We start from the raw sequence: 26,480 nt of genomic DNA, 5'->3' as shown, positions 1-26,480 counted from the left end.
TAATTTTGTGTTGTTTTGTCATTTTTTATCTGTGACTCTCCAAATCAGGTGGTACACATGCTGTTGGACTGGCTGTCAGATGCAGAGATGAAGCTGAGATATGCAGGTCCTCTGCCAGACAGTGAGGAGGAAACAAGGCAACAGATAGCTGAGCATGATGCTTTCATGGCTGAGCTGGGTCGCAAGGAGAAGGAGAAAGATGACACCATTGCTCTAGCAGAGGACATCTTGGCCAAGGCTCACCCAGATGGTGTAGCCACCATCAAACATTGGATCACCATCATTCAGTCACGGTGGGATGAGGTGATGGCATGGGCTCGGCAGCGCCAGGGTCGCCTCTCAGATCACCTTAGGAGCCTCCGTGACCTGGCTGGACTCCTAGATGAACTTATGCGCTGGTTGATACAAGTATGATCATTCATTTTATTCTTAGTTTGGTGAACATGAGGGGTAAAAAGTTTAAATGAATTTTATGGGGCAATGTAGGTTTGGATGATGGATGGATGAATGGATGATGATGTTTTAGAAGTACTTCAGAAGTGAAGAATTTGTTACCTCATACTGTCACACACTGCTGTTTTTTTATCATTACAGTAAATAAAGGTAGGACTGGTGGTAAGTGGGGGCACTCACCATCCACTCAATCAATGTAGTTCTGCTTTGGGAGTCTGCCCTTTCCTTTCTTCCTTCCTCCTCTGTCTTTCTTTCCTTCATACTTTCCTTCTCCTCCTGCCTATAGGTAACTTTACACTTCCTCTTATGTTTTTTTCCTCCATTCTTTCCTCTTCCTTGTTCCTATGGGTGACACTACACTGAGTGACAAACCTAATGGTTTCCTGTACACCAGGAAACCATTTACTAATCTGGGTGGTATCCATATAACCAAATTATGGCACCTGGTGTGATTTAGTAGGTAATTAAGGCACTCCAGTTGGATCAAGCCTGTGTAGGTTTATATGCGAATGAATGTGTTTGAGTGGATGAGTAGATTGGGAGTGTATCATCCTGTCTCGGCTAGCTCCATTTCCTTGGGAGAAGCAGCCTAGGTATATAGATGGGTTTATATCCAAGGGGTGGTTGGGGTTATTGCTCACGTAATGCCACTCAGGAATGAACGAGGCTGGTTACTCTTACCTTAAATGTTAGGGCCAAATTGCTTAGCCCCAGGCTCCTACGCTCCTTGTGGGACAGCATAGGATTGGATGACGGATGGATGGATGTAGCTGTAAGATTGTGTTCACTAATGATTGCAGGCTGAGAACAACCTAACAGCATTGGAAGCTGAACCACTTCCTGATGACATCCCAGCCATTGAAGCACTCATCACTGATCACAAGGAGTTCATGGATGAAATGCAGAAGAAGGAACCGGATGTCCTTAGCATTTGCAAGCCCACCAAGCCACGTCCATCTCTTTCACAACAGGGCAAGAAGAAGTCAAGGGCTTCATTAGGGTAAGTGACAATTTGATACATGCTTTTTCTCCTTTAAGTGCTTGGTCACTCTCGCTGTACTTCTTTCTGTATAGTTTTTGTTTTTTGGTTGTTTGGCAATAGGTATTGGTCAGTATATTCACTTACACTCATATTTTACATGTTTGGCACTACTGGAATTTGGCATTGCAATGTTGTTATCTGTTGCAATTCTGCAGACTTTCTCATTCTGAGTTCATTTTTAGTTACTATTCTGTCAGCAGCAAAGAACATTGGCTTGAGCATGTAAATATTTTGTTTTCTTTCTAAGAAAACCTGGAAATTGGAGGGCTGTTTTGCATCATATATTTTGCTAAATTTTCCTGGGTTTGCTTATACTGTGTTACACAATAGTTATATTACTTTATGTTTCACAAAAATACAGTATCTTCATTGTGCATGGATAGAATTCAGAAACTCTTCATTGCAACTTGAATGTGATGTAGTTGCACCACACAGTTTCATATTTAGTGTAGCATGGTAGCATTCCTTAGCAATGTGTGGTGTGTGGCTGAGTGCATGTGATGATTGGGGTTGTGTTACAGCCGGGAGAGTGTGAGCCCTGGAAGGGAGTCTTCGCCTGAGTACGATTACCCATCCCGACGATCCAGGTGAGGCTGTGGGCAGTAATATCAGAAATAACTATGGGAACCTCTTATGTAGAATGTCAGCTAATGTAGAAGGGTATGTTTGACTCATATATATATATATATATATATATATATATATATATATATATATATAAAATCTTATTACTTTAGATGTTCAGGTTGTTGGGAATAGAATAATATTGTGTATACTTTGCTTCCTCATTATGTACAAGACTGTGGAATACCTTTTGTCCATGATTGTTGTGAATACCATCTACACCAATGTTTTCTGCAAGGTTCCTTGGTGCTTTCTAGTTAGCTTGCAGTTTTTATATAGGGTGGTGCAAAAGTAGGTACTATGCATTGATTTTGCGTGATATACAAGTATATTGAAAATAAATTACTTTGCACTGACCTGTACAGCACTGGGTCCAAACCTCAAGAAGAGACAAATGACACTCTTTTTTCCTCTTCTCATAGTCGTATCAGCCCTGACCGAGAGTCTTCCCCCGGACCCAAGTCTCGAAAGTCCAGGTAAATTATGAGTGTCTCGCTTGCTATTAACCAAACTCCAAAGAAAGAATGAACTGCTGGACAAAGCTGACATGCCCATTGTTCTAATCAGAGCTGAATTTGACATGCTGGACTAATGAGTCAAGTTTTTTTCGTGTTCGTTACATAATATCATTAATACAGTATATTTAAGTTTATTGATAAAAACAGGTACAGGTACATTGTTTTCAGTAATCCAGGGAGCTTTACAGTATTTAGGTTATTAACTAATTTGTGTCACAGATTTTACCGAGCTTTAACCAAATTTGCACTTACCACTATTAACACAATTTTCCTTGTGATGATAATGCATGGATGTCTCCCTGTATTGCAAGGCGTCAGAGAAGTTATAGTTTGCAGTGCAGTATTACTGTAGCACTGCTTGGTTATTCCATCTTATATATTAGATAATTGGTTGTTCATTATGATGTCACTGTAATTGGCCTCTTAATAACTAATGCAGTATTGCTAATAATGTGGGATGCATACGTAAAATCTTTTAATAAGCTTTGGATAAACAGTTATGACGGTTGATTCATGAGCATATTTACTCCCCCCCCCCCATGTGGAAGCATACAGTGTTCCACTACCAAAAATGTTACTACATTATTTTCTGTACAGTATTTAGTACTGTATTATGCACTGAGGTATAAATGAATGGAACTTATAAGTAAGTATACCTGGTACTGAATGTTTTGCATGAAGCTTGAGTAATTTAAAAGATGTGATTGAATGCAAGAAAATGAACTTGCATCCCTTATTGAAGATAATTTGCTTCCTCTAGCCGGGCTTCACCATCCCGAGAGGTCACCCCTACACGCGAGTACCCGAGGCCGTGGATGTTCGGAGCAAGGTAGACGCCCCAGGTCTAATGTGTTATGAGTGCATATACTGTAGTTGGTGCTGAGAAACCTATTTACATTTGACACTTGGGTGAACATTACCAAACTATATCTAATTTTGCCATATGTTGGATACAGGACATGATAACCAGAACTGACAATATGTAGCAGTCTAGTAACCACAGCAATTACAGATGATCTAGTGTGTACTGAAAATCAGTTTTGCTGTGTACTTACATGGTATTAGAGTTGTAAAGGCATATGATACTGATTATCATATGTTTATGAATATCAGGAAAGTAGACAGTAGAAATTATATTCATTATTCCACGAGTCATCTGTAAGCTACTTGTAACTAAGCATTATTTTGACTCATTTTTGCACTCCGCACATTACATTTAGAACCACACCTCCCCGGGAGACCTCACCCGGAGCAGATCGAGAAAGAGACTGGCCACTAGGCAACTTACGCTTTGCCACGTCCATACCCACACCTGGCACAGCAGCAGGAGGGAGGAAGAGCAGGTTAGCAGCGAGAAAGACAGCTGCCAAACCATCACATAAACTTTACCAATAACATTAACCTTTCTTTTGCCCTGACTAATTAATATCAGCTCATGCACGCACCACCCTCAACTAATCTGACTACACACTAATATTCATATACTAGATAGATGTTTCTAAATCCATATTTGCTAGGTGCAAATTGATAGTTAATTTAATCAATAGTACAGTATTAATTATTAGTCGTTCAGCAAAGCCAGGTAGTGGTCTTTGTTAGTTTATAAATGCACAGCTCTTCATAGATAGCTGCTTAAACTAACAGCTGTAACATGACTTTAAAATGCTCCCAATGGTAGTTACATTGACGATAGTGAAACCTTAGTGTAGCTTATTAGTTGAAAGATATTTTGGTGTTTGTCTGAATAATGCACCGTATTCCCCATCACTTCCAATGGTGGAGGGAAAGTGATCTTTTGTGGGAATCATCCTCAAGAGCTTGGCACTGCTTGTACACAACCCTCAGATCCAATGCACCAATCAGCACCTACTTTTTTTTCCAGGTAATATCTTTTTTCCCTTTCAGCTCCTTGCCAGACTGGTGTTATTTCTGACTAACCGGCAGCTATTTGTTTTGTTTGCATTTTGTGTGATGCAGTTATTTTTGCTCTATTTATACGTCCTTTTCTAATACCACAGGAAAATGAGCTTTTACCATTGATTTACACTTGTTTATCTTAGTTGCATATACCAACAGAGTATGGTACCTCACTGTTGCATTGTCTAACAGAGTACACTCCCTCCCAGATACATAGACCAGCAGAGTACTGTACAGTTCCTCCCTGTAACTATTCTCTTCACAACCACCACCAGCAGCCACTTTAAGCCAAATTTCACATATATATTTCTGTATATACATGTCCAGACCATGATATTCCATTTGAACATATCACATCCAATCTTACTAAGTTTTCTTTTCCCAGACAGAATACAGTGTACTGATTGTTACCCAACCTCTGCCTCAAGCAGCAGAAGTTTGAGTGCTTCTCAGATTCCTCAAAGCTTAAAATTATTTAACAAGATGATACTGTATTGAACATATATTGGTCCCCACAGTAAAGCAAGTGTCCGTGAGGAGCCACAAATCAAGAACCCACAAGCACGTGCCCTGTGGGAGAAATGGCAGCACGTTGGCTTCATGGCTTGGGAACGCATGCGGCGCCTCCATGACAAACTTAACTACCTTCATGAGCTGGAGAAACTCAAGAACTTTTCATGGGAAGAATGGAGAAAGAGGGTATGTTCTACAGAAGATATTGTTGGTTGGAAATAATTTCACTGTAAATTCAAGAAAAATACCTATCACAAATTCAGTTCTTTTAGAGCTGATTTGGTAATTTCCCCCTATTGAGTTGTAATATTTTGGAGCACTTCCCTCCTATAATAAATAATTACTGACTGTAAGCCACATCTCTACAGATGAACACACAACTCCATAGCTGATTCTTGAGAGAACTCTTATTGACCTTATTGATATATTATCCTTATAAATGGTGTATGAGTATCAGGACACATATCTCTTTCTTCTGCAGTTTATGAAGTTCATGAACCACAAAAAGTCTCGTGTGACTGACCTGTTCCGCAAGATGGACACAGACAATGATGGTGCTGTGCCTCGGGATGATTTCATTGATGGGATCCTCAAAACCAGTGAGTGTACCTCTTTTTTTGCAAATTTTTTTTTTTTTACGACTAGCTAGTTCATTTTGATTACTGTATATACTTTTAACATTCTTACGTCATCCAGACAGTGTTTTTCAGATTATGAGAGCTGCTCTTTGAATGAAGAGGTTAAGGAAGGCCATCTCTAATCTCTTCAGTTCAGAAAGGTTGTGTTAAGCTGATTAAAATCATCAGGTATATCTGAGTGAATTTGAAGGAGGGAGGAGGTGAGGTAGGCCAAGGAGAAGGTGAAGGGATATGGTGGATGAGTGTGTGAGGAAGAGAGGTATGGAAGTCGGTGAGGCTAGTTGACTGACAAGAGATTGAGATGGCTGGATGAATGTTATGAGAAGTGCGTGATCAGGGATTTGGCACCCCATTTTAACGTGACAGCGTCTGGATTGACTCTATCAGATGTGTTTATGTGAAGCTACAGAATGTGATGAATGTTTTTGGCATATCAGATAAAGTCAGGATTCTGGGGACTTGAAGGATGAGGGAATGGAAGCATGGCCCATTGGGTTGGGCAGACTTGGGCTGTCTGGACATTGCTACTCCTCACCCTGCCCTAGGATGGGAATGGAGGTCTGGGTGGTGATGATGGAAGTCATCAGGAGATGGTTAGTACAAGTGAAAGAAGTACTGTATTGCCATGATATACAAAGTCCCCTACCAGATGTTAACCATTCATACGTTCTGTGTAAAGTTATATCAAAGTCTGTCCATGCATGTGGAAGTTATGGAGTGGACATTAATGTAGGCATGGCTGTTAAGTATGACAGCACCTGACCTTGTTTGAGCCCCAAATGTGACCTTGACTTTGGGAGTAGATGGCTGGTTATTGCACATGACACATTGTCATGGTATGGTGAACAGCTGTGTGAAGTTATATCAAAACCTGTCCATTCGTGTGGAAGGTGAGGAGTGGACACAAAATTGTGGATGTACTGACGGAACCGCACAAACAAATAGTCCCTGATCAGTTTGACCGGTAAGGGACTAGGAAGCTATGAAAGTACACTATCAGACAGAAAGGATTAAGGTTAACACAGGGCCTTGTATTATATTATTTTTTGAAGTTGTCGTGAAAACCAGTTAAATGCCCTATGTAGATTCAGGTTGTTAGTATCACCAGACTTTTAGTATTTCTTTAACTACATATTAAAACAGCAATATTATCTTTGCAGAGTTCCCAACAAGCCGGCTAGAGATGGGCACCGTTGCAGACATCTTTGACCGCAACCAGGACGGATACATTGATTACCAAGAATTCATTGCAGCACTGCGACCAGACTGGGAACGCAAGGGTCCCTTGACCGATGCGGAAAGGATTGATGACGAGGTTCAGAAACAAGTGGCCAAGTGCACATGTAGACAGAAGTTCCGTGTACACCAAGTTGGAGAAGGAAAATACAGGGTTAGTGGCAGATCTCACTCCACCTTTATTTTGGAACAGGATGGAGAACGAGAGAGTAACAAGGAGAGCGTATGTAAGTTGGAGGGGGAGGCCAAGGATGAGATGGAGGGATGGAGTGGAGAGGTATATGAGAGAGGGGGGTGTGAGCTGGGGGTGGGGCAATGAAGTGGCATTGGACAGGGTGACATGGAGGCAATTTGTTTGTGGCCAACCCTTACAGGATTGAGGCATCTGTCTATAAATATATAGATAGATAGATATAACTGAAATTTATGACCTGATATGCTGTAAGGAAATAATTTATATTTACCACATAATATGCTGTAGGGAAATAATTGATATTTACTACATGATGAGAATTTCATTTTAAAAACTTTAGTAATCATTGGTTATGGATACATTGTAATTACAATACTGCATTGTTTCTTTACTTGCAGCATACTTAAGTATATGGTACTAGTTTTACAAGTTATGAAATATCAAGTAAGTACTTTTTAGGTGTGGTACTAAGTGCAGTATTTATACAGTTTGGAGACAGTCAGAAGTTGCGTCTGGTACGTATTCTGAGGTCGACAGTGATGGTGCGTGTAGGTGGTGGATGGGTAGCTCTAGATGAGTTCCTCGTCAAGAATGATCCATGCCGAGGTGAGTTATTCATCACTTCCCGTGGGGTGGCTGATTGGCAGGTAATAATTTTTTCATTATTAATGGAAAGTTTCATACTACAGTGTTGATTTTCTCATGATTATAAAACAGAAATGGTGCTGCTTGGATGATGCAGCCAGTAATACAGTAGCTTCATTTAAATTCCTGTACCATAATTTCTGGCAACTGATTAATGGAAATACGGTTAATCCCGTGCATTGTGTAGTGTGTCTCTTATAAGATATGAGTATACAGTAGTGTTGATTTTTATAGTTAATGATGAGAATGGAATTTGTGTACTGTATTGTTTTTCCTGATATATGCAGTTAATTGTGGTAATTCTTTTAATGGTATCATATAGATAGTATAGAATGATGATGATTATGCTATTCCGATTGGAAGAAACATTTACAGATTTTGACAAGCATAGGGACGTACAGACAGTTAGAAAATTAGAAGTAGAAATGCATTCACTCTGGATTTCCAGTTCAGCCAATGAAGAAAATTTCCACAAATGTGCAATGGAAACCGCACAGACAAAGCAGCGAGTCTTATAACCAGCCTTTAACTACAGCCAAGCTTGTTTGTAGACTAATATCCATGTGCATTCTGTAGTTTTAGGTGTCAGTGCAACTCAAGCTAACACAAGTCCGAGTGTGCTCGGGATGACAGGATGTCAGTATCACATCTGAGGCATTAAATGTGAATGATGTGACTGGGGTCAAGTTGTCTCTGTAGCAGCATGCGTTGACAAGGTGGTGACTGCTATTTAATGAAGGTGCTATGTCTGCATCTGGTTCAACACTGGATAACACAGTCAAAAGCAATAATATTTTAACACCCTGTATGCAGGTTCCTTAGCATACCAAAGGTGAAAGTAATTTACAAATACTTGTATGTGTATTATTCTGCATCATAGCCATTAACCAATTAACTCTGATCTCTCCTCTCTCTCTCTCTCTCTCTCTTTCTCTTTCCTCTCACACTCACCCTTTCTGTTTCATTGTTTCCCCATACCTCCAACCCCATAACCAAAATAACCTAACCCTGCCCTCACAACCCAACCTCCACCATGCATGCCTTTGTTAATTGGGTTTATGTATATTTGCTGGATCCCTTTGTGGCTCTCACATGATCCATAAATACAACGTAATTGCTGTATATCTATGGGCTGCCACTAACAACGTATTACAAACACAAACATGGGGGATTATCATCCACCTTGTGTCTGTTTGTCTGTATCATTCTTTCTTCTCTCTTCCTCCTTGTTTTCTACCTCTGCTTGGCTCATACCACATATTGCTTGGGTACCATGTAGTATGTCCATCCATACCTGAGCTTGAGCAGGTTGGAGATTTGGAACTTCATGAGCATGGGTGTCCACTGAGAGGCAAAACGTCGCCTGCCGGGTCCTGCCGTAGCTCCTGTAAGATTCCATATACTCATTTGTGTCTGGTAGTGAGCAGGTTGATTTGTGCGGCACATCACACGCACATTTGCTTTTTCAGTATGCAAAGGGATGTTGGCAAGCAAATGCTGCTAATCTATGTTGGGTAGTACTTGCATAGATTGGTAAGAAAAGCTGATTATTAAATTAAGGTTAATCATACATTCCTAGTTAACACTGGGAATGAAAAAAATGGATGTGTTTAGTTGAAATGGTTGTGTTTGTTATACTGTGTCATCGTGTCATCTATAAAAAGTGTACAGTACTGTATAAGCTTAGCTTGTGAGAGTGCAGTCATTGTTATTTTGTGTGAGTAATATTGATGCAACTGTCATTGTAACCAGTGATCAGTAAGAATACTATAGTGCAATTTTATTTTGAGTTTTATGTTGGGGCATTTGTAGCAGTGTTAGTGCTAGTCAAAAGTGAGATACACTTACTGTCACTAGAGTTTGGTTTATTTATGGACATACAATACATGCGCTGGGAAATTTCAGTAGTTAGAAAGCATGATTTTTATGTGCATTACAGTATTTAATATGTACAGTACTCAGATGATTAAAAATTTTGACATTCCTTCACAAGCTTAATAGTATGGTATTTTTTTATTTGTATCAATAATTCAAAAGGTTTGCTAGATATTGCAGATTATGGGTGTTCATTTGCACAGATCTTTAAAATTTGTACTGCACCTGCCAAATTAGAACTATTGTATACTTTCATCTGTCATATGGACCATTACCAGTACTCCTTTGACCAGTTGTTGCTCATTAGTTTTGAGTATTCTGGTCTTCAAGAATCATTGTTCATGGGATTGCAGCTTCTCACTGATGCTGTAATAATGCACAGATTTTGTGATAATCTTTTTTGCATGTACTATTAATTTGGAAAGCTTTCTTCATATATAGCACCCAGTTTAGTAACTTTAAATTAACTTGAACCTTCTATCACTTTTTTTTTTTTTTTTTTTTTTTTTTTTTTTTTTAAATACCAGAGTGTTTGTAACAAAGACTGTTAGGATATATTTACAGGGAGACATACAAGACATGACAGAGCAGGCTTACAACTGTTGGACATATTCACAACACACCAGATTAAACAAGCAAAAACATGTATCATTTATTTTCATATTATTCATAGTACTGAAGTAATCTGCTTGCCAAATATTTTAAATCATAGTATTGTACAGATAAAGTAAGCTTCATCCCATCATAGGATGGGAATAAAAAATGAAGATGATGATGATGATGATGAATTAAAATAAGTTGTACAGAATGACAGCAGTAGTTTATCAGTTCCAGAATTTACAAGTGATATTTGGCAAGTGATGTTTACTCACTACACGTACTTTAAATTACAAGTAAATCATTTGTTAGCACTTTATGCAGTGTTCTTCAGTTTCCTTAGCATGCTTGGGTTTCAGTTTTTCAGGCATGTGTATCATTTTTCTTTGCCATATTGTAACATAGCCTTCATTTAATCTAAAAGTTTTCATTGTAGCTGAATGCTAGTAGTGTTTTAGTTTTATTTGTCAGTTGAGTGTCATTAGCTAACATGTTTGCATTGTTTCTTTTCTCCGGTTTATCCTTTCCGCTACCTTATTCCCCTCCTACCCTGTGGTACCCTTTGTCGTGTTTCTTTACCTTACAAAACCTTACCCTCCACCCTAATACCATCCACGCCCATCCTTCCAACCCAACCCTTGCCGCCCTACCTTTGTACTATACCCTTGCCACCCTGCCATCCTATCCTACCCTTGCCACCCTACCTTCCTACCCTCCCCTTGCCACCATACCTGAACTGTGCCGTGCTACTCTGCGTTCTGCACCGACCCAATCTTGCCACCACGACCCCCCTGTTTGCGGGTTACTCCTGCCCTGGTTGCGGGGACACTTTACACCTCATTAGCCAAGGGTCGCACCAACGTGGAGTTACGCGAGCAGTTCATCCTGGCGGAAGGAGTGTCACAGAGCATGACACCGTTCAAGTCCAAGCCTAGCCCCAACAGTTCTGTGTCCAGCCAGTCTGGTACCCCCGCACAGCATCGCTCTCAGTCACTGCCTAACTCTGGGCCCATAATAAAGGTCTGTCTTCACCTCCCATTTTGACACTTGTTAAGTGTGTCTATAAACTTGTAAATTCATTCCCCCCCAGACAGTTCAGGTCATACAGTACCTGAGTAACTCCGAGAAGTTAAGTAAGGTGCCGTCGAGGTTGTTCTTCTTTGATGGATTAATTTAATTCAGATCATCCCTTTTTAGATTAATAGAAATCTTCTCCATCTTATGCTGAGCAAACTATTGTCACCATAAAATGTGAGAGTAATGATATTTTTAAAGTTTCGTTTGTAGAAAATTATTTCTAAATATGTTTTTATTACCATCTCATCAGTACAGAATAATGGCAGTTACATTACTGTAAGATTTCTTGGAATACTGAAAAAACTACTACAAAATCAGCAGGCTATGAACAAGCCAGGGCAGACTATAAAGCTTCTTATTCATTTGTATTTATTTTTGCATGTTTATGGCATGTTCCATGAAAATAAGAAGCTTTGTGAATGCCCAGCTCCTCCCTCACAGGTATGTAAATTTGTGTGTTGATAGTGACCAAGGCAAACCACAGGCAGATGTTTTGTTTGCTGCTTATTTTGTTCTTTTTGAGCAATGTCATTTTTTGTTTTTTAATATTGATAGCATTATACTGTCAGTTAGTTCATTATATATCCCAACTAATAACAGTTAATAATCCACATACTATGACAGTAAACCTCAGTTTGTTTATTACATTTACATTCTAATTTCTGCATATTTTACACCAACTGCCTAAAGCTTTTACAGTTCATACATGTTCATAATTATATAGAATTTCAAAGTCTTACACACAGTTACATAATAAATTCTTTTCATATCATCCTATAACTATGCATTGTAATCTCTCAAAATTGCTGGCAATGAAGACAATTATTGTTGACAAGATAATAATAAAAAAAAAATCATTAAAGCATAAAATTTTTCTGCCCAGCTTTACAGTATGGCACAGTGTTAACCCCTACCAAATATGGGAACCTTAAACCAGGCACATTCCACATTAGTTAAAGCTACATCTGAGAAGATATATACAGTACTTAACCTGTTCAGTCAAATGGTGCTTTTAATTTTTTATTTTTTTTACAACTAAATAATTTTTACTCAGCACTACACGTTATTTGAACTGGAGAGGTCAGACACACTTTATTAACTCCTTCCCTATAGAGGATCTTTCATAGGTGGTACTTAAATAATCAGAACAGGACTGGATCCAGCACTTTGAAAAAGGGGGACCTTGATTCTTGGCAGAATTATCTTTTAATACGCTTAAGGAATGGTGAAAAAAAAATGTTCATTTATTTTACTCCTTTTTTGATCATTGGATCATAGGGGTAGGTGGGGGTGCTCACCCCACTTTGAAAAAGGAGGACCTTGATTCTTGGCAGAATTATCTTTTAATACGCTTAAGGAATGGTGAAAAAAAAAATGTTCATTTATTTTACTCCTTTTTTGATCATTGGATCATAGGGGTAGGTGGGGGTGCTCACCCCACTTTGAAAAAGGGGGACCTTGATTCTTGGCAGAATTATCTTTTAATACACTTAAGGAATGGTGAAAAAAAAAAGTTCATTTATTTTACTTCATTTTGGATCATTGGATCATAGGGGTAGGTGGGGGTGCTCACCATCCACTCACTCGATGTAGTGCTGCTCCTGGGTGTCTGCCCTTTCCTCTCCTCCCTTCATTCTCTCCTTCTCCTTCAGTCTTTCTTTACTTCATTCTCTCCTTGTCCTTCTGCCCACAGGTGACTTTACACTCCCTCTTTTGTCTTTCTTTCCGTCAGTCTTTCCTGTTCTTTCTGCCTGTGGGTGACTCTACACTGAGTGACAGGTCAAGTGGTTTCCTGTACATCAGGAAACCATTTACTACACTCGGTGTTAACCATATGACCATATTATGGCGCCTGGTGGTTTAGTGGGTAATTGCAGCCCTCCAATCGGACTGAGCTGGTGAAGGTTTATATCCAAGGGGTGGTTGGGATTATTGCTCAAGTAATACTGCTCAGGGATGAGTGAGGCTTGTCACTCTCATCTTAAATTTCAGGACCAACTTGCCTAGCCTCGGACTTCTATGCTCCTCGTGGGGCAATGTAGGATTGGATGATGGATGGATTGATCATAGGAAAACAAACATTAATATAGGTGACTGCAAGTGCAGTCAGATAGTCATTGTATAACCATTGATAAATATCTTAATTCTTTTATTGTAAGTAATCATTGGTCTGCCAAAAATGGGGGAGCACACAGCCCCACGCTTCCCTTTAAATCTATGCCTGCGGAAGATAGCAAGGATGAACTAAGCAAAGACATCACTGAATTAAAGGGTGTAAAAATAAAGTTGATTCTGCTTACCTGTGAGAGTACCCAATCATATTTTGGCATACATTCTGTCCATTTCTCCTGTCTGTGAAATCTCCATTCTAGGATATTTCAGTGTTCACCACCACCTTTGGCTCTTCTCTCTTTTCACTGATCCACCTGGTGAACAAGCCTACATCTTTTCTATCCTTAATGACCTAGAGCAGCTTGTACAGCACCCTACCCATATCCCTGACCGCCTTGGAGAGAGCTCGAACATACATGATCTCTTCCTTACAACTAATCCTTCTGCTTACACTGTTAATCTTTTCTCTCCATTAGGATCCTCCGATCACAATCTTATTACCTTAAGCTGTCCTATCACTCCAGTACCTGTGGACCCTCCAAAGAAACGTTGTCTGTGGCACTTTGGAGTTGCGGATTGGGAGGCCCTCAGGCAGTACTTCTTTGATTTTCCCTGGAATGATTATTGCTTCCATGGCCGGGAGCCGTCTGAGTGTGCCTGCGCATTACGAAGGTTATTCTCTGGGGCATGGAAGGATACATTCCCTTCTCATATCCTTTGACTAATGCAAGAAAGCCTTGGTTTAAACACGCTTGTTCTAATGCTGTTCGCAACAAGGAGAGGGCCCGTAAAATTACCGGAGCCAAGCCACCCCTGAATCACATCTTTTTTGTTTCTGCCCAGAATCATGCTAAGTCTGTTCGTCGCCCTGCTAAAAATATTTTCATCTGTACTAAATGCTCTCAACTCTCCAGCTCGAATTCTTCCAGCTCCTTCTGGCACCTTGCCCAAAACCTTTCTAACAACTTTACATCGTCATCCTTCCCTTCTCCTTTCTACTCTGATGGTTCTGTAGCTATTACTTCTACTGATAAAGCAGATCTCTTTGCTCAGACTTTCTCCTCCAATTCCACCTTAGACAATTCTGGTGCTGTTCCTCCATCACTTCCCCCCCTCTGACTTCCTCATGGCCGACATTAAAATTTATTCAGCTGATCTATTTTCTGCCAGCACAGGCCTCAATACTAACAAGGCATATGGGCCTCCTGTTGTCCTCAAGAACTGTGCTTCTGTGCTTACACCCTGCCTAGGCAAACTCTTTCACCTTTGTTTGTCAGCTTGTACCTTTACTTCTTGCTGGAAGTTTGCTCTCATTCAGCCAGTCCCAAAGAAGGGTGACCATTCCCAACTTTCTAACTATCGTCCAGTTGCTTTAACATCCTGTATCTCAGAAGCTTTCGAGTCAGTTCTTAACAGAAAAATTTTAAAGCATCTTTCCTATCACAACCCCCTTTCCAATTGTCAGTATGGGTTCCGTCAGGGACACTCCACTGGCAATCTTCTCATCTACCGTTCAGACTTCTGGTCATCCTCCTTTTGGGACTTTGGTGAAAGCTTTGCCATTGCACTTGACATCTTAAAGGCTTTCGATCGAGTCTAGCAGAAATCTTTAATTTCCAAACTGCTCTCGTACAGTTTCTATCCTTCTGTCTGTTCCTTTATCTATATCTTCCTTTCTGGTCGTTCTATAGCCACTGTTGTAGAAGGCCGTCATTCTTCCTGTAGATCTATTAACAGTGGTGTTCCTCAGGGCTCTGTCCTATCACCAACTCTCTTCCTTTTATTCATCAGTGACCTTCTAAGCTGTACATCTAACCCTGTCCACTCGTATGCTGATGACTCCACCTTTAACCTTTCCATTTGGCTCCCGTATCGTCCATCTCAGGAGTTACTCCAACAAACAAGGGATGAGGCTATGACACACCTAATGTTTGACTTGGCTCGTATCTCTGACTGGGGTAAAAATAATTTGGTTGTTTTTAATGCATCAAAGACTCAGTTCTTACACCTATCAACCCAACAAAATCATCCACAGGTGTACCCATTAATGTTTAATAATATTCAGCTTCATTGTGCATCATCCTTGAACATGCTTGGGGTTTCATTCACTTGTGACTTATCTTGAAAAGATCATATTACATCTCTTGTAAAATCTGCTTCCAAGAGATAGTTGTGCTAAGCCAACTCCGTTCCTTCTTTACCCCTGCCCAATTGTTGACTCTGTACACGGGTTTTATCCGCCTCTGTGTAGAATACAACTCTCATGTGTGAGGATGTTCCCCACATACAGCTCTTCCCAACATGTTGGAATCAAAGGCTTTTCATCCCATTAACTTTCCTCCTCTTACTGGCTCCCTTCAACCTCTGTTTCGTTGCCGCACTGTTGCATCTTTATCTCTTTTCTATCACTACATCAATGGTCATTGCTCCTCTGAACTGTCTGTTTGCATTCCTCCACCTCTACGACGGGTGCATAGCAAACTCTCATCCCTTTTCTGTCCAGCTCTCTAATGCAAGAGTTAACCGTTACTCCCAGTCCATCTTTTATGCAACAGGTCAACTCTGAAACTGTCTCCCTCTGTCTGTATTTCCTACTAGCTATGAACCCCAGTCTTTCAAATGCAGTGTGTCCAGGCATCTCATGGTGATCGGATCTTGAATTTGGCTTTCTCTTGTACTGTGTTTTTCTCTTGGAAGGAACAGGTATTGCAGGCTCATGGCCTTTGGTTCCCTCTTCGTAGCATTAAAAAAAAAAAAAAAAAAAGTGGCCACACACACACACACACACACACACACACACACACACACACACACACACACACACACACACACACACACTTGGTCTCTGAAGAGAACAGATATACATACATAGGGTGGTGAAGGGGTATTAAAATGTGATTGTGAAGGTGGAGGGAAACATGGTAGGCCAAGAAGGTGGATGGATGTGTTAATGAATGACGGAAAAGAACCAGTGTATGGAAATTGAAGCAGCTGAGGAATTGATGAATAATCAAAATGGATAATTGAAGCACGTATGGAGAAACAAATGGACCCCACCTTTTTTATTGTTTTTTCCATCCATCCATCCATCATCCAATCCTGTGTTTCCCCATGAGTAGCGTAGGAGCCTGAGGCAAGGCAAGTCACTGGGCGTTTGTATTTTAGTTCTGCTTTTAGTGCCTTCTTAATGCTAACCTCATCTTTTTATTTCAGAATGAAATTTGGGTTGTGATTATGAAAATTAGGCAAGTTTTGTATTTTTCTCCCCTCACTTTTTTTTCTCTCTCTCTCTCTCTCTCTCTCTCTCTCTCTCTCTCTCTCTCTCTCTCAATTCTTTATACAGTACTGGACTAAAGTATATTATTCATAGTTATGTTCATGATAATATGGTTCCTCCATACTGTAAGAAACCTGGACTTAGTAATCTTATATTTGGTATGGGTCAGCTGTGCTTCAATATATTACCAGTTGTGATTGTTAGTTTCTTTAGTGTTGTGTGGAAGATAACAGCACATTGGATTATTTTCTTATGATTATGCCAAATTTATTTACTTTGGTTGTAGGCTACAGATACATTACTGTAGTTTTGTCATGAGATTGGAGTTTATGCCATGGATTTATAAACTCTCTTAATAGTTGTTACTATAAGTATGGCTAGACAGTGCATAGTTAATGGGACTATAAACAGTAAAAACACATGTTTGATGCTTGTCTGATAAATTTTAATTGAATTCAGTACAGACATAAAGGATATTCTTACTGATCATTATATTAGACTTCAATACAGTATGTAAAGGTAGTGATTTTCAACATTATGCAGATTATTCATCTAGTAGTTCACTTCTACAGACTGTGAACTGGAGCCTGATTGAAAAGAGTATACAGTATTGATAGGGGCATTTGTTGCAGCTCATTTTGTTATGGCTGAACTGATGCCTCTGTTTGAGCAAATTCGACAAAATGAGTGTGAAGGCTCAGGAAGTGCCGCCCTGTGCACAGTTCGTATGGGGTCATCAGTGGGGGGAGTGTTCCTCAGATCTGACTCATCCACCAGCTCCACCAGGGTAGGGGTCTTAGTCTGGGACATTCTGGTCCATGGTCTGCTGTAGTTTGGATTACTTGTGCAACAGTGCTGTGCCATCCCTAATCAGTGCACGAGTTTGTTAATCCGGTTAACCATCAGGAAATGAATTGTGATGAAAAGTTGAGTGCATTTGTTTTTTCATCTGAAAGGTGTGAGGCACAGAAGTAACACCATGGATGATGATAATACCATAAGTATGCTCAGTCATTTCTCACATCTTGTTTACCTGGTGGTTTTCACTTTGTGCTTCGCAACATAGGATGTGCTAGTGTGGTGCTCAGATTGCCTTAACTGATTTACGGTAGTTTATTGATAGTACATTTGTATTACTGGTATTACCAGTACTTCCTGAGCCAAAGTACACATGATGTTCTTGTAATAATTGACAAAAGCTGAGTCTACAAATAGTGTATCATAGGTTTTATGTACAAACTGTATTCAGGCAAATATGAATGTTATTCCAATGAAGTGAGAGTTTATTATAACGTATGTTCACCACTATAGTTTGCTATCTACAGTAGCTTCTGTTATCATACAATGACGACTTATGGATAAGTGTATGACAGCAGATACCAATAACCCTAGCCTTCCCACCATCACTACTCAAACAGTATGTTTGAAATAGTAAACTCACCTACAGTTAACCAATAATTTGGCTTTGGAAATATGTTGACTTCCCTACCCTTGTATGTGCAGTTGAATCGTGGAACTGCATTAACCACCTCAGTCCAGTTATGTATTTTTATTTCATTCTTGCAGTTGTCTGATGATTTTATTTAACTTAGGAAAGAGCTCTTATACTGGCTGAGTTAATGAAGGCTCAGTGTAGCTCCTCCAGTTTGAAAAGTCTTTCCTAACAGATCAAAAACCTCTAAGAGTTGCAAGAATAAAATAAGAAGTACATAACCGTAGTGATTTTGTAACAGCCCATTGATGCTCAAGCAAGAGACTGATAACTTATGCTTAATTTTGTTCTGGTGTGTTAAGTTTGTATATTGATGAGTGAAAGTTGCTGATGTGGTTTGTCTTATCACACAAGCTCCTATTCCGGGAACCGACTCTCTCTATGCACAGATGATGGTGGCATACCAGCAAATGGTAAGTTCTCCAGTTGTTCTGGTCAAGATACTCAGTATTCCATTTATTTTCATTTCTTGTTTCAGTAACTGATTCTTTTGTCATGTTACTTCTGTAAGGTGATAAACAAGCCCACTGCTAAGTATGGCATTAATATTTCCCTCAAATATATTAACGTATGGTCTAATCGGTTTGTCGTTATTTGGGTGTACAGTTTAAGTAAAAATTAGAGAATATGCTTATTGTGTATCATTTATTATTATTATTATTATTATTATTATTTATTATTATAGTGGTAGGTGGTGGCGACCATCATCCACTCACTTGGTATAGTGCTGCCTACTTCTTCATTAGCCTTTATTTTTATTTTTTATTTTTTTCCTGTGCCTGCCCTCCTCTCTTCCTATTTCTCCCATTTTTCCTGTTACTTCTTATTGCGTTTCTTTCCTTTACAGGTGGCTTTACATTGAGTGACAAGCTAAATGGTTTCCTGTAAACCAAGAAACCATTTACAATGCTGGGTGGTAACCATATAACCAAACCATATGTGCTCCCTACATGTCAGCAAGTGGGTTGATGGAGGGTTAGTGCCCCTCCCCGTAAAACAAATAACTCAAAGTCAATTGCCACCCCTTATGGGATTATGGCATCTTGCAATGGATAGATAGATAGATTTATTATTATATATTATTATAATTATAGTATTAGTATTAGTATTATTTTATTATTATTATTATTATTATTTATTATTATTATTTATTAATATTAAAATTATTAGTATTATTATTATTTATTATTATTATTATTGTTATATATTATTATTTTGTAGTTATTATTATTATTTTTTAGTTATTATTATTATTATTATTATTATTATTATTTGTTATTCATCCAGACCTCCTTTCCCACCCTAGGGCAGGGTGAGGAGTAGCACCGTCCAGACAACCCAAGTTTGCCCAGTCCAATGGGCCACACTTCCATTCACTCATAATTCAGGCCCCCAGATTCCTGGCTCTATCTGATACATCAAAAAACTGTTACCACACTCTGTAGCTTGACATAAATTTATTCAGTAGAGTCATTCTGAATGCTGTCACATTATAAAGGAATGCCAGATCCCTGGTCTTTCACTTTTCACAACATTCTTCCAGCCAGCATGATCTTTTGTCAGTCCCCTAGCCTCACCAACTTCCATACCTTTCTTCCTCACACACTCAATCACCATATCCCTACACCTTCTCCTTGGTCTACCTTGCCTCCTCCCTCCTCCAAATTTGCTCAGATATACCTTTTTACCACTCTATTGATATCCATTCTCTCCACATGACCATACCATCTCAGTACATTCTCTTTGATTCTGGTGTCCACAGACTTCCTCACTCCGCATCTTTCACGAATCACATTATTTTGTATCCTGTCCACTCTCTGTACTCCACATACATTCCTCAGCAGTCACATCTCCACTGCTCTCATTCATGACCTCTCATTTTCATGCCACACCATAGTCTCACACCCATATGTTAAAGTTGGCACTAACACTTCTTCATGTAAGCCTTGTGCAGCTGCAACACTCAAGCCTCTGTTTCTTATGAAGGCCTTCATAGCACGAGCTACTTTCCTTTCTTGTGTCACAATACTTTCCACTTCTTTTGCACATTTTCCTTTCTTTTCTATCACTGTACCCAGGTATTTGAACTCTCACCAATTCTAGTCTTTCTCCATTCACTGTAACATCACACTGGGAGTCACCTTCTCTCCTGATTACCATCACTGTACTCTTTTCTGCATTTGCCCTCAAGGCACAACACTCACAGGCATCAGCAAAACTCTACACTAATCATCCAAGTTCTTGTTTAGTATTTGGAAGTAGCACTGCATCATTAGCATACAACAAATTTGAGATATTCCATCCATCACCATTCATTACTAGCGCCATCCCTCTCTCCATTACTTGCGTTTTTATTTCTCTCATCACCCCATCCATATATATATGGAACAGCCATGAGGACATCACACAACCTTGTTGCATGCCCACACTGATCATGAATCATTCACTTAGATGCCCATTTACCCATATACATGCCTTACAACCATCATAAAAACTCTTGCGACACCTAGCAGCGTACCATACACGGTACATGCACAAAACCTTTCGCAGTCCCTCTCTGTCTACTTTGTTGAATGCTTTTTCCAGATTCATAAATACCTCTTAGCCCTTCTCACAAGCCTTCTTCATTATCTGTCTCCCTGCAGATATTTGATCCACACATCCATTGCCACTCCTAAAGCCACCATGTTCATCACTCACTAGGACTTCTGATATCTCTCTTACTCTCTCTGTAATAATTCTTCCGTATGCATTCCCAACAACACTCAATAAACTTATGCCACGATATTTCTTGCACTCGCTCCCCTCACCTTTATATTTGTACAGGGGTACCGTCACATCCTTTTTCCACTCTGCTGGCACAGTTTCACTCATCCAAGCCTTCTTACACATCTCCAACAAGCTCTTCATTCTGCTCTTTCCACTACACTTAATCATCTCTGCATATACCTCATCAGTCCCAGCTGCTTTCCCATTTTTCAGCCATTTCACAGCATTCTTCAGCCCTGTGAGTGCCACATTTCCTGGTGCTGCATTCCTTCTCTGCACACCCCCAAAACCAATCATGATTACAGTGGCTCTGCTTTCTCTATTCCCATTCATAAGGCTTTCAAAATTTTCTTTCCATCTGGTCCTTACTTCATCCCCATTATTTTTATTATTATTATTATTATTATTATTATTATTTGTTGTTGTTGTTATTATTATTCTGACAGCAGTATCATTTAATAGTAACATTATACATTACAGTGAACCAGTGAGGTTTGTTCATGTACAAGTAAATGTTTTTGGTATGAATGTAGGTTTTTGTTCTGTTTTATGTACAGGTAGATGGTGCTAGATCCCATTGTAAGAAATTGTTCTGGTCTTTTAACATGGCCTACCTTCATTGTGTACTCCTTTATAACAACAGTCTTGTAAATAGAACTTGATACTTGAAAGTTTGTAAAGTATAACATGAAATTATATCCATTAATAATAGATATTCACCAATTTCTTACCTGACAATATAGAGAAATAAAGACTACAGTATTTCATCACGGGTAACTGTAACCTGATGTGTGATTCTGAAGGTCCGAGAGAGAACCGCCAAGAGTTCTGGAATGGGAAGGTCATCTTTCAGTGCTGGAACCCCAGATTCTTCCTTCAGTGAGGAGGGAGGTTCTTCATCCTTCCACCTCCATGGGGGCAAGCGCAAGGCCTCTGCTCCTGTCACCTCACGTTCCTCATACAATGCCTCAGGTGGGATGTTCAATACTGTGTATGTATTGCTAAAGCTCTCTTCTTTGTTGTTCAAGATTCATTGCCTAATACTGCATCATTTGCTCATGTAATACATTAATATAGTTGAATTGCCACTTTGCTATTTTATTCAGTTGGGTAAAGAAGTGTGAAGTGTATTGTGTGAACCAGATTTATTACATTATTTGTATCTTAGTCCCCCCCCCCCATGCACACACACAGTTATTACATTACAGCCTGTTAGACCTTTTAATAGAAAAAAAAAAAATCCTTACAAATTTTCCATATTATGTGCTTTCTTTATTATAGGGTCTTTTGGTGTGTGTGTGTGTGGTGTGGTGTGGTGTAGTAGTAGTAGTAGTAGTAGTAGTAGTTGTTCCCTAGGCATTGTGGCGCAGCTCCGAGTCCCTTAGGAAGGCCATGGCCGAGACTGGGCTTTCCCACAGCGCTCTCAAAGAGTGTATGTTGTGTTGTTGGCGTAGGTGATTGTGTGCAATGCAGTCTTCCATAATGTGCTTAATAGTATGGGGTGCTATGTTGCATCCTGGACAGGCATCAGTGACAGAGTCATCCAGCCTCTTCTGGTAGCTTAAGAGGGCTGGATGGTGCCCACATCTCAGCCTGGCCAGGTGGACCCTGTCCTCATGAGGAAGATAGGATTCAGAAGGGTGGATGTCAGGAGGCCGTGCATGCAGCTGAGTGTTGTCTTTAAGTGACTGAATGAAGCGGCGAGTGATCTGAGTGTGGATATGATTCTGGAAGCTGGTCTGAGGTGGGCGAGGGGGGAGAGATGACAGTATTTGTGTATGGTATCGTGTGCTGGGTGTTGTTTTGATGTTCCTTGGTGTGGGTGGATGTGCTGCCATGTACTGTAGTGGATGTTGTGGGTTTGTGGAGGCTACAGCAAGAAACTGGGTGCCTCACATGTCTAGGTGATCCTTGACTTTGAGGACTTTGGTTTCTTGATGTAGGTGGTCTGTGGGTGTAGTAGCTGTGCAGCCTGTGATTATTTTTAGGGCCTTGTTCTGTATGGTCTGTAGAGTGTTGTAGTGTGTTTTGGTCAGGTTAGAAGACCAGGCAGGGCTTGCATAATTTATCACTGAACGTATGTGTTGTTTGTATACTGTGGTAGTAGTTTCTTTGTTGTGTCCGAATGTTGTATGGGCAAGTGACCTCAAAGCATTGAGTCTTGGTGTTATTTTATTTTTAATGTTTGTGATGTGTTGTTTTAATGACATTGATGTATGTTACACCAAGGATTTTGCATGTGTGTGTGTGTGTGGTAGGGGAGTGTTGTTTATGGTGAGGTGTGGGATGTGACTGTGTTCTGCTGTCCAGTTTGTGAGAAGAGTCACTAGATTTGGCTGGGGCTATTTTGAGCCTGTTTGTGGTGAACCATTCGTGTAGTGTGTTGAGGTAAGGTTGAATGATGTGTGCAGCTGTGTTTGTGTGTGTGTGTGTGTGTGTGTGTGTGTGTGTGTGTGTGTGAGAGAGAGAGGGGGGAGGGATAATCATTAGCAGTTTACCTGGGAGGGATAATCACTAGCAGAGAGAGAGAGAGAGAGAGAGAGAGAGAGAGAGAGTGTGTGTGTGTGTGTGTGTGTGTGTGTGTGTGTGTGTGTGTATTTACCTATTTGTAGTATACAGGAATTGAGCAATGCTCGTGTTGTCCTGTCTCCATATCCACATTTATCAAGTCTACCTTTACACACATGAATGTTTTTCTCATGCACCACCTCTTTGTCTAAGTCGTTCCAAATATTTAAGAATATACCTAATTGTGATATACACGGAATGTACTATGCTCGTGGGTTTCCGTCGCTGTTTCTCAATAAGTCGAATTTAACTTTAAACTCGTTTAAGTTTTTAGACTGGATGATCTCTTTGTCCAGGCTATTCCATAAGTCTATACTTCTGTAAGGAAAGCTATATTTCTTGATATCCTTCAAGCAGCTTGACTTTTTCAATTTCATTCCATGTCCTCTTGTTGCTCTCTTATCCCATACAAACAGATCTTCTTTGTCAATTTTATCTACTCCCACCATGGTCCTGAACACCGCAATCATGTCTCCCCTCTTTCTCCTTTCCTCTAACGAAGGCAAATCCAGTTTTTCCAGCCTCTCTCTGTATGACAGGTCTGTCAGACTGGGGACCATCTTGGTTGCCGTTCTTTGTATTCTCTCAATCTTGTTTATATCTTTCTTTTTGTGTGGGGACCACACTACCGCTGCATATTCTAACCTGGGGCGGATCATGGCCACTATCAATTTTTTCATCATTTCCTCATCCATATAATGAAATGCCACTCTTATGTTAGTCAAGAGCTTATAAGTCTCTCCAACTATCTTGTTAATGTGCTTTTCTGATGACAAACTATCTTGGACCAGCACTCCCAAATCTTTCTCTTCTCTCCTTTTTGTGATTAATTCATTACCCAAAAAATAATTCAGTGATGGTCTCCTGGTACTTTTACCCATTTCCAATATTTTACATTTCTTTACATTAAATTTCATTTCCCACGTCCGGCTCCAGTTGTGTATCCTATCCATATCCTCCTGCAGTATTTTACAATCCTCCTCAACCTCTATCTTCCTCAAGATCTTTACATCATCAGCAAACAGACTTGCATAACTGTTCACTCCATCTACCATATCATTTACGTAAATCAGGAACATTACTGGCGCCAACACTGAGCCTTGAGGGACTCCACTTGTTACTTCCCTCCATCCAGACATCTTTTCCTTTATTACTGTCCTCATTTGTCTGTCTCTCAAAAAGTCTCTCATCCATTCCAGAAGTTTCCCCTTTAGTCCTCCTATATATTCTAGTTTCCACATTAGTCTCTTATGAGGTACCTTGTCAAAGGCCTTCTCTAAGTCTAAGTACACACAATCCACCCAACCATCTCTCTCCTGTACCACATCAATCGCTCTTGAGTAAAAGCTCAACAAGTTAGAAACACATGACCTTCCACTTCTGAATCGTGTGTGTGTGTGTGAGAGAGAGAGAGAGAGAGGGATAATCACTAGCATTTTACCTGGGACTCCATCTGTTCTTTATGTCCATCATAACAACAATGAACTCTCCTGGATTTTCCTATGCCATGTAAAGGTGTGCAATTAGAGTAGATGATAAATATCAGTCATATTCATGGTAAGAAAGGATGATGTAAAATATGTACTCTTGATTGATATGTTGTTACAAAGTGCTATCCTGGTGGTTAAATAGTTAGAACCACCCAGTTGATGTGACAGCCTTGCATAGGCTCAGCACCTAAAATATGACTGAAGAACATTTTATAATATACTCTACAGTAATGGCATCAAGGGAAGCAGACTAGTCATCTGCTCTTAAATGTTCTTGAGTGTGGTATTGTAGCCTTGGGCCCTTGTTTCCTTGAAGGTGATAATGTGAGGTTAGTTATTAACATATTCTTTCTTCCATTTTATAATCCTCACAGGTGACAGTCAACCTGGTAGCCGTGGTGGAAGTCGACCTGGCTCAAGAGGTCCAGGGTCTCGTCCAAGTTCTCGCCCTCCCAGCCGTGCTGGATCTGAGGTCTCACTCGACTCCAACGATGGTGGCCGCACCCCAATGAGGCGCACACCCTCCTTTTCTCGCACAGCACGAACATCTTCTAGTCAGTCCTCTGGGGTCCAGCGATCTTCGTCTCTTAGAAAGGTAAAATAAAGCTCCAGTGTTGTGCATTCTGTTGCCACCATACCAAAGGGAATCGTAGCCCTAGGGTACAGTGGTGGCCTGTGACCAGCTAAAAACTTTATCTAATCCACTTATTGCAGTGTTGCATTGTTAACCACTTCATTCTGATGATGTATTTTTTTATTCCATTATTGCCACCACCACATAATTTTACTTAACTTTTTAGGGACTTTTCAAACTGGAAGACCGGATATAGCTTTCATTAACCCTGTCCCCACTTGAGGTTCATCCAAAGTTGAATAAAATAATTTGGTGGAAGCAAAGAACAAAATACATAAACATATCACTGGACTGAAGGGGTGCAATTGTAGATATCATATTGTAGTTTTTGATACCCCAATAAATATATTTTGATATTCTGAATTGGGCAGAGTTGACACTGTGGTGTTGAGTGAGGCACACTGATGTTGCTCTCACTAGAATTTCAATGATCCCACACTAACTTACAAAAGGGGAGGTGGTTATGAGAAGAAAATGAACATATTTCTCTAGACTTGTTTCACTTTGAATAGTATGTTTAACCTCTGTGGTAGCATGATGATGAGCATTAAATCTTCCTGTATATCATTTCATATTGTAAGAGCAGAGCCTATTACAATATTCAGAAGTATTTTCCTTTCATTTTGAAGCTTCCGATGTACTGCACAGTATGGCAGTTGGAGAAATAAAACTTAACCCATTGACTGCAGCTGTATCATATATGATATTTGAGTCCAAATAGCTCTGACTCCAGCTGTATCATATGATTTCCTGCTTTCAAAAATTCCACCGTCAGAAATGGTGTGAAATAAGTCGGCTAGCAACTCATGG

The 26,480-nt window shown here is 39.9% G+C and overlaps 1 protein-coding gene across 1 annotated transcript in view; it reads left to right on the top strand.

Moving 5' to 3' along the window:
* The window catches only part of shot (dystonin-like protein short stop), a 250,965-nt gene that overhangs the window by 214,236 nt on the left and 10,249 nt on the right, over positions 1 to 26,480 (top strand). Inside the window, exons 34-47 of the mRNA XM_080279354.1 lie at positions 49 to 408; positions 1,254 to 1,453; positions 2,017 to 2,082; positions 2,542 to 2,595; positions 3,398 to 3,466; positions 3,858 to 3,980; positions 5,073 to 5,253; positions 5,549 to 5,666; positions 6,866 to 7,095; positions 7,623 to 7,740; positions 9,059 to 9,166; positions 11,096 to 11,271; positions 21,782 to 21,950; positions 25,411 to 25,631. Coding sequence (XP_080135480.1) covers positions 49 to 408; positions 1,254 to 1,453; positions 2,017 to 2,082; positions 2,542 to 2,595; positions 3,398 to 3,466; positions 3,858 to 3,980; positions 5,073 to 5,253; positions 5,549 to 5,666; positions 6,866 to 7,095; positions 7,623 to 7,740; positions 9,059 to 9,166; positions 11,096 to 11,271; positions 21,782 to 21,950; positions 25,411 to 25,631 — 2,193 coding nt within the window. The remainder of the gene's footprint in view (positions 1 to 48; positions 409 to 1,253; positions 1,454 to 2,016; positions 2,083 to 2,541; positions 2,596 to 3,397; positions 3,467 to 3,857; positions 3,981 to 5,072; positions 5,254 to 5,548; positions 5,667 to 6,865; positions 7,096 to 7,622; positions 7,741 to 9,058; positions 9,167 to 11,095; positions 11,272 to 21,781; positions 21,951 to 25,410; positions 25,632 to 26,480) is intronic.

This window comes from Coenobita brevimanus, chromosome 78, assembly GCF_032717465.1.
Source record: "Coenobita brevimanus isolate Jiangsu-jjx chromosome 78, ASM3271746v2, whole genome shotgun sequence".
NCBI classification, from domain to species: domain Eukaryota; kingdom Metazoa; phylum Arthropoda; class Malacostraca; order Decapoda; family Coenobitidae; genus Coenobita; species Coenobita brevimanus.
The sequence above is the reverse complement of the archived record's forward strand: the minus strand, read 5'-3'. Positions and strand labels throughout refer to the sequence as shown.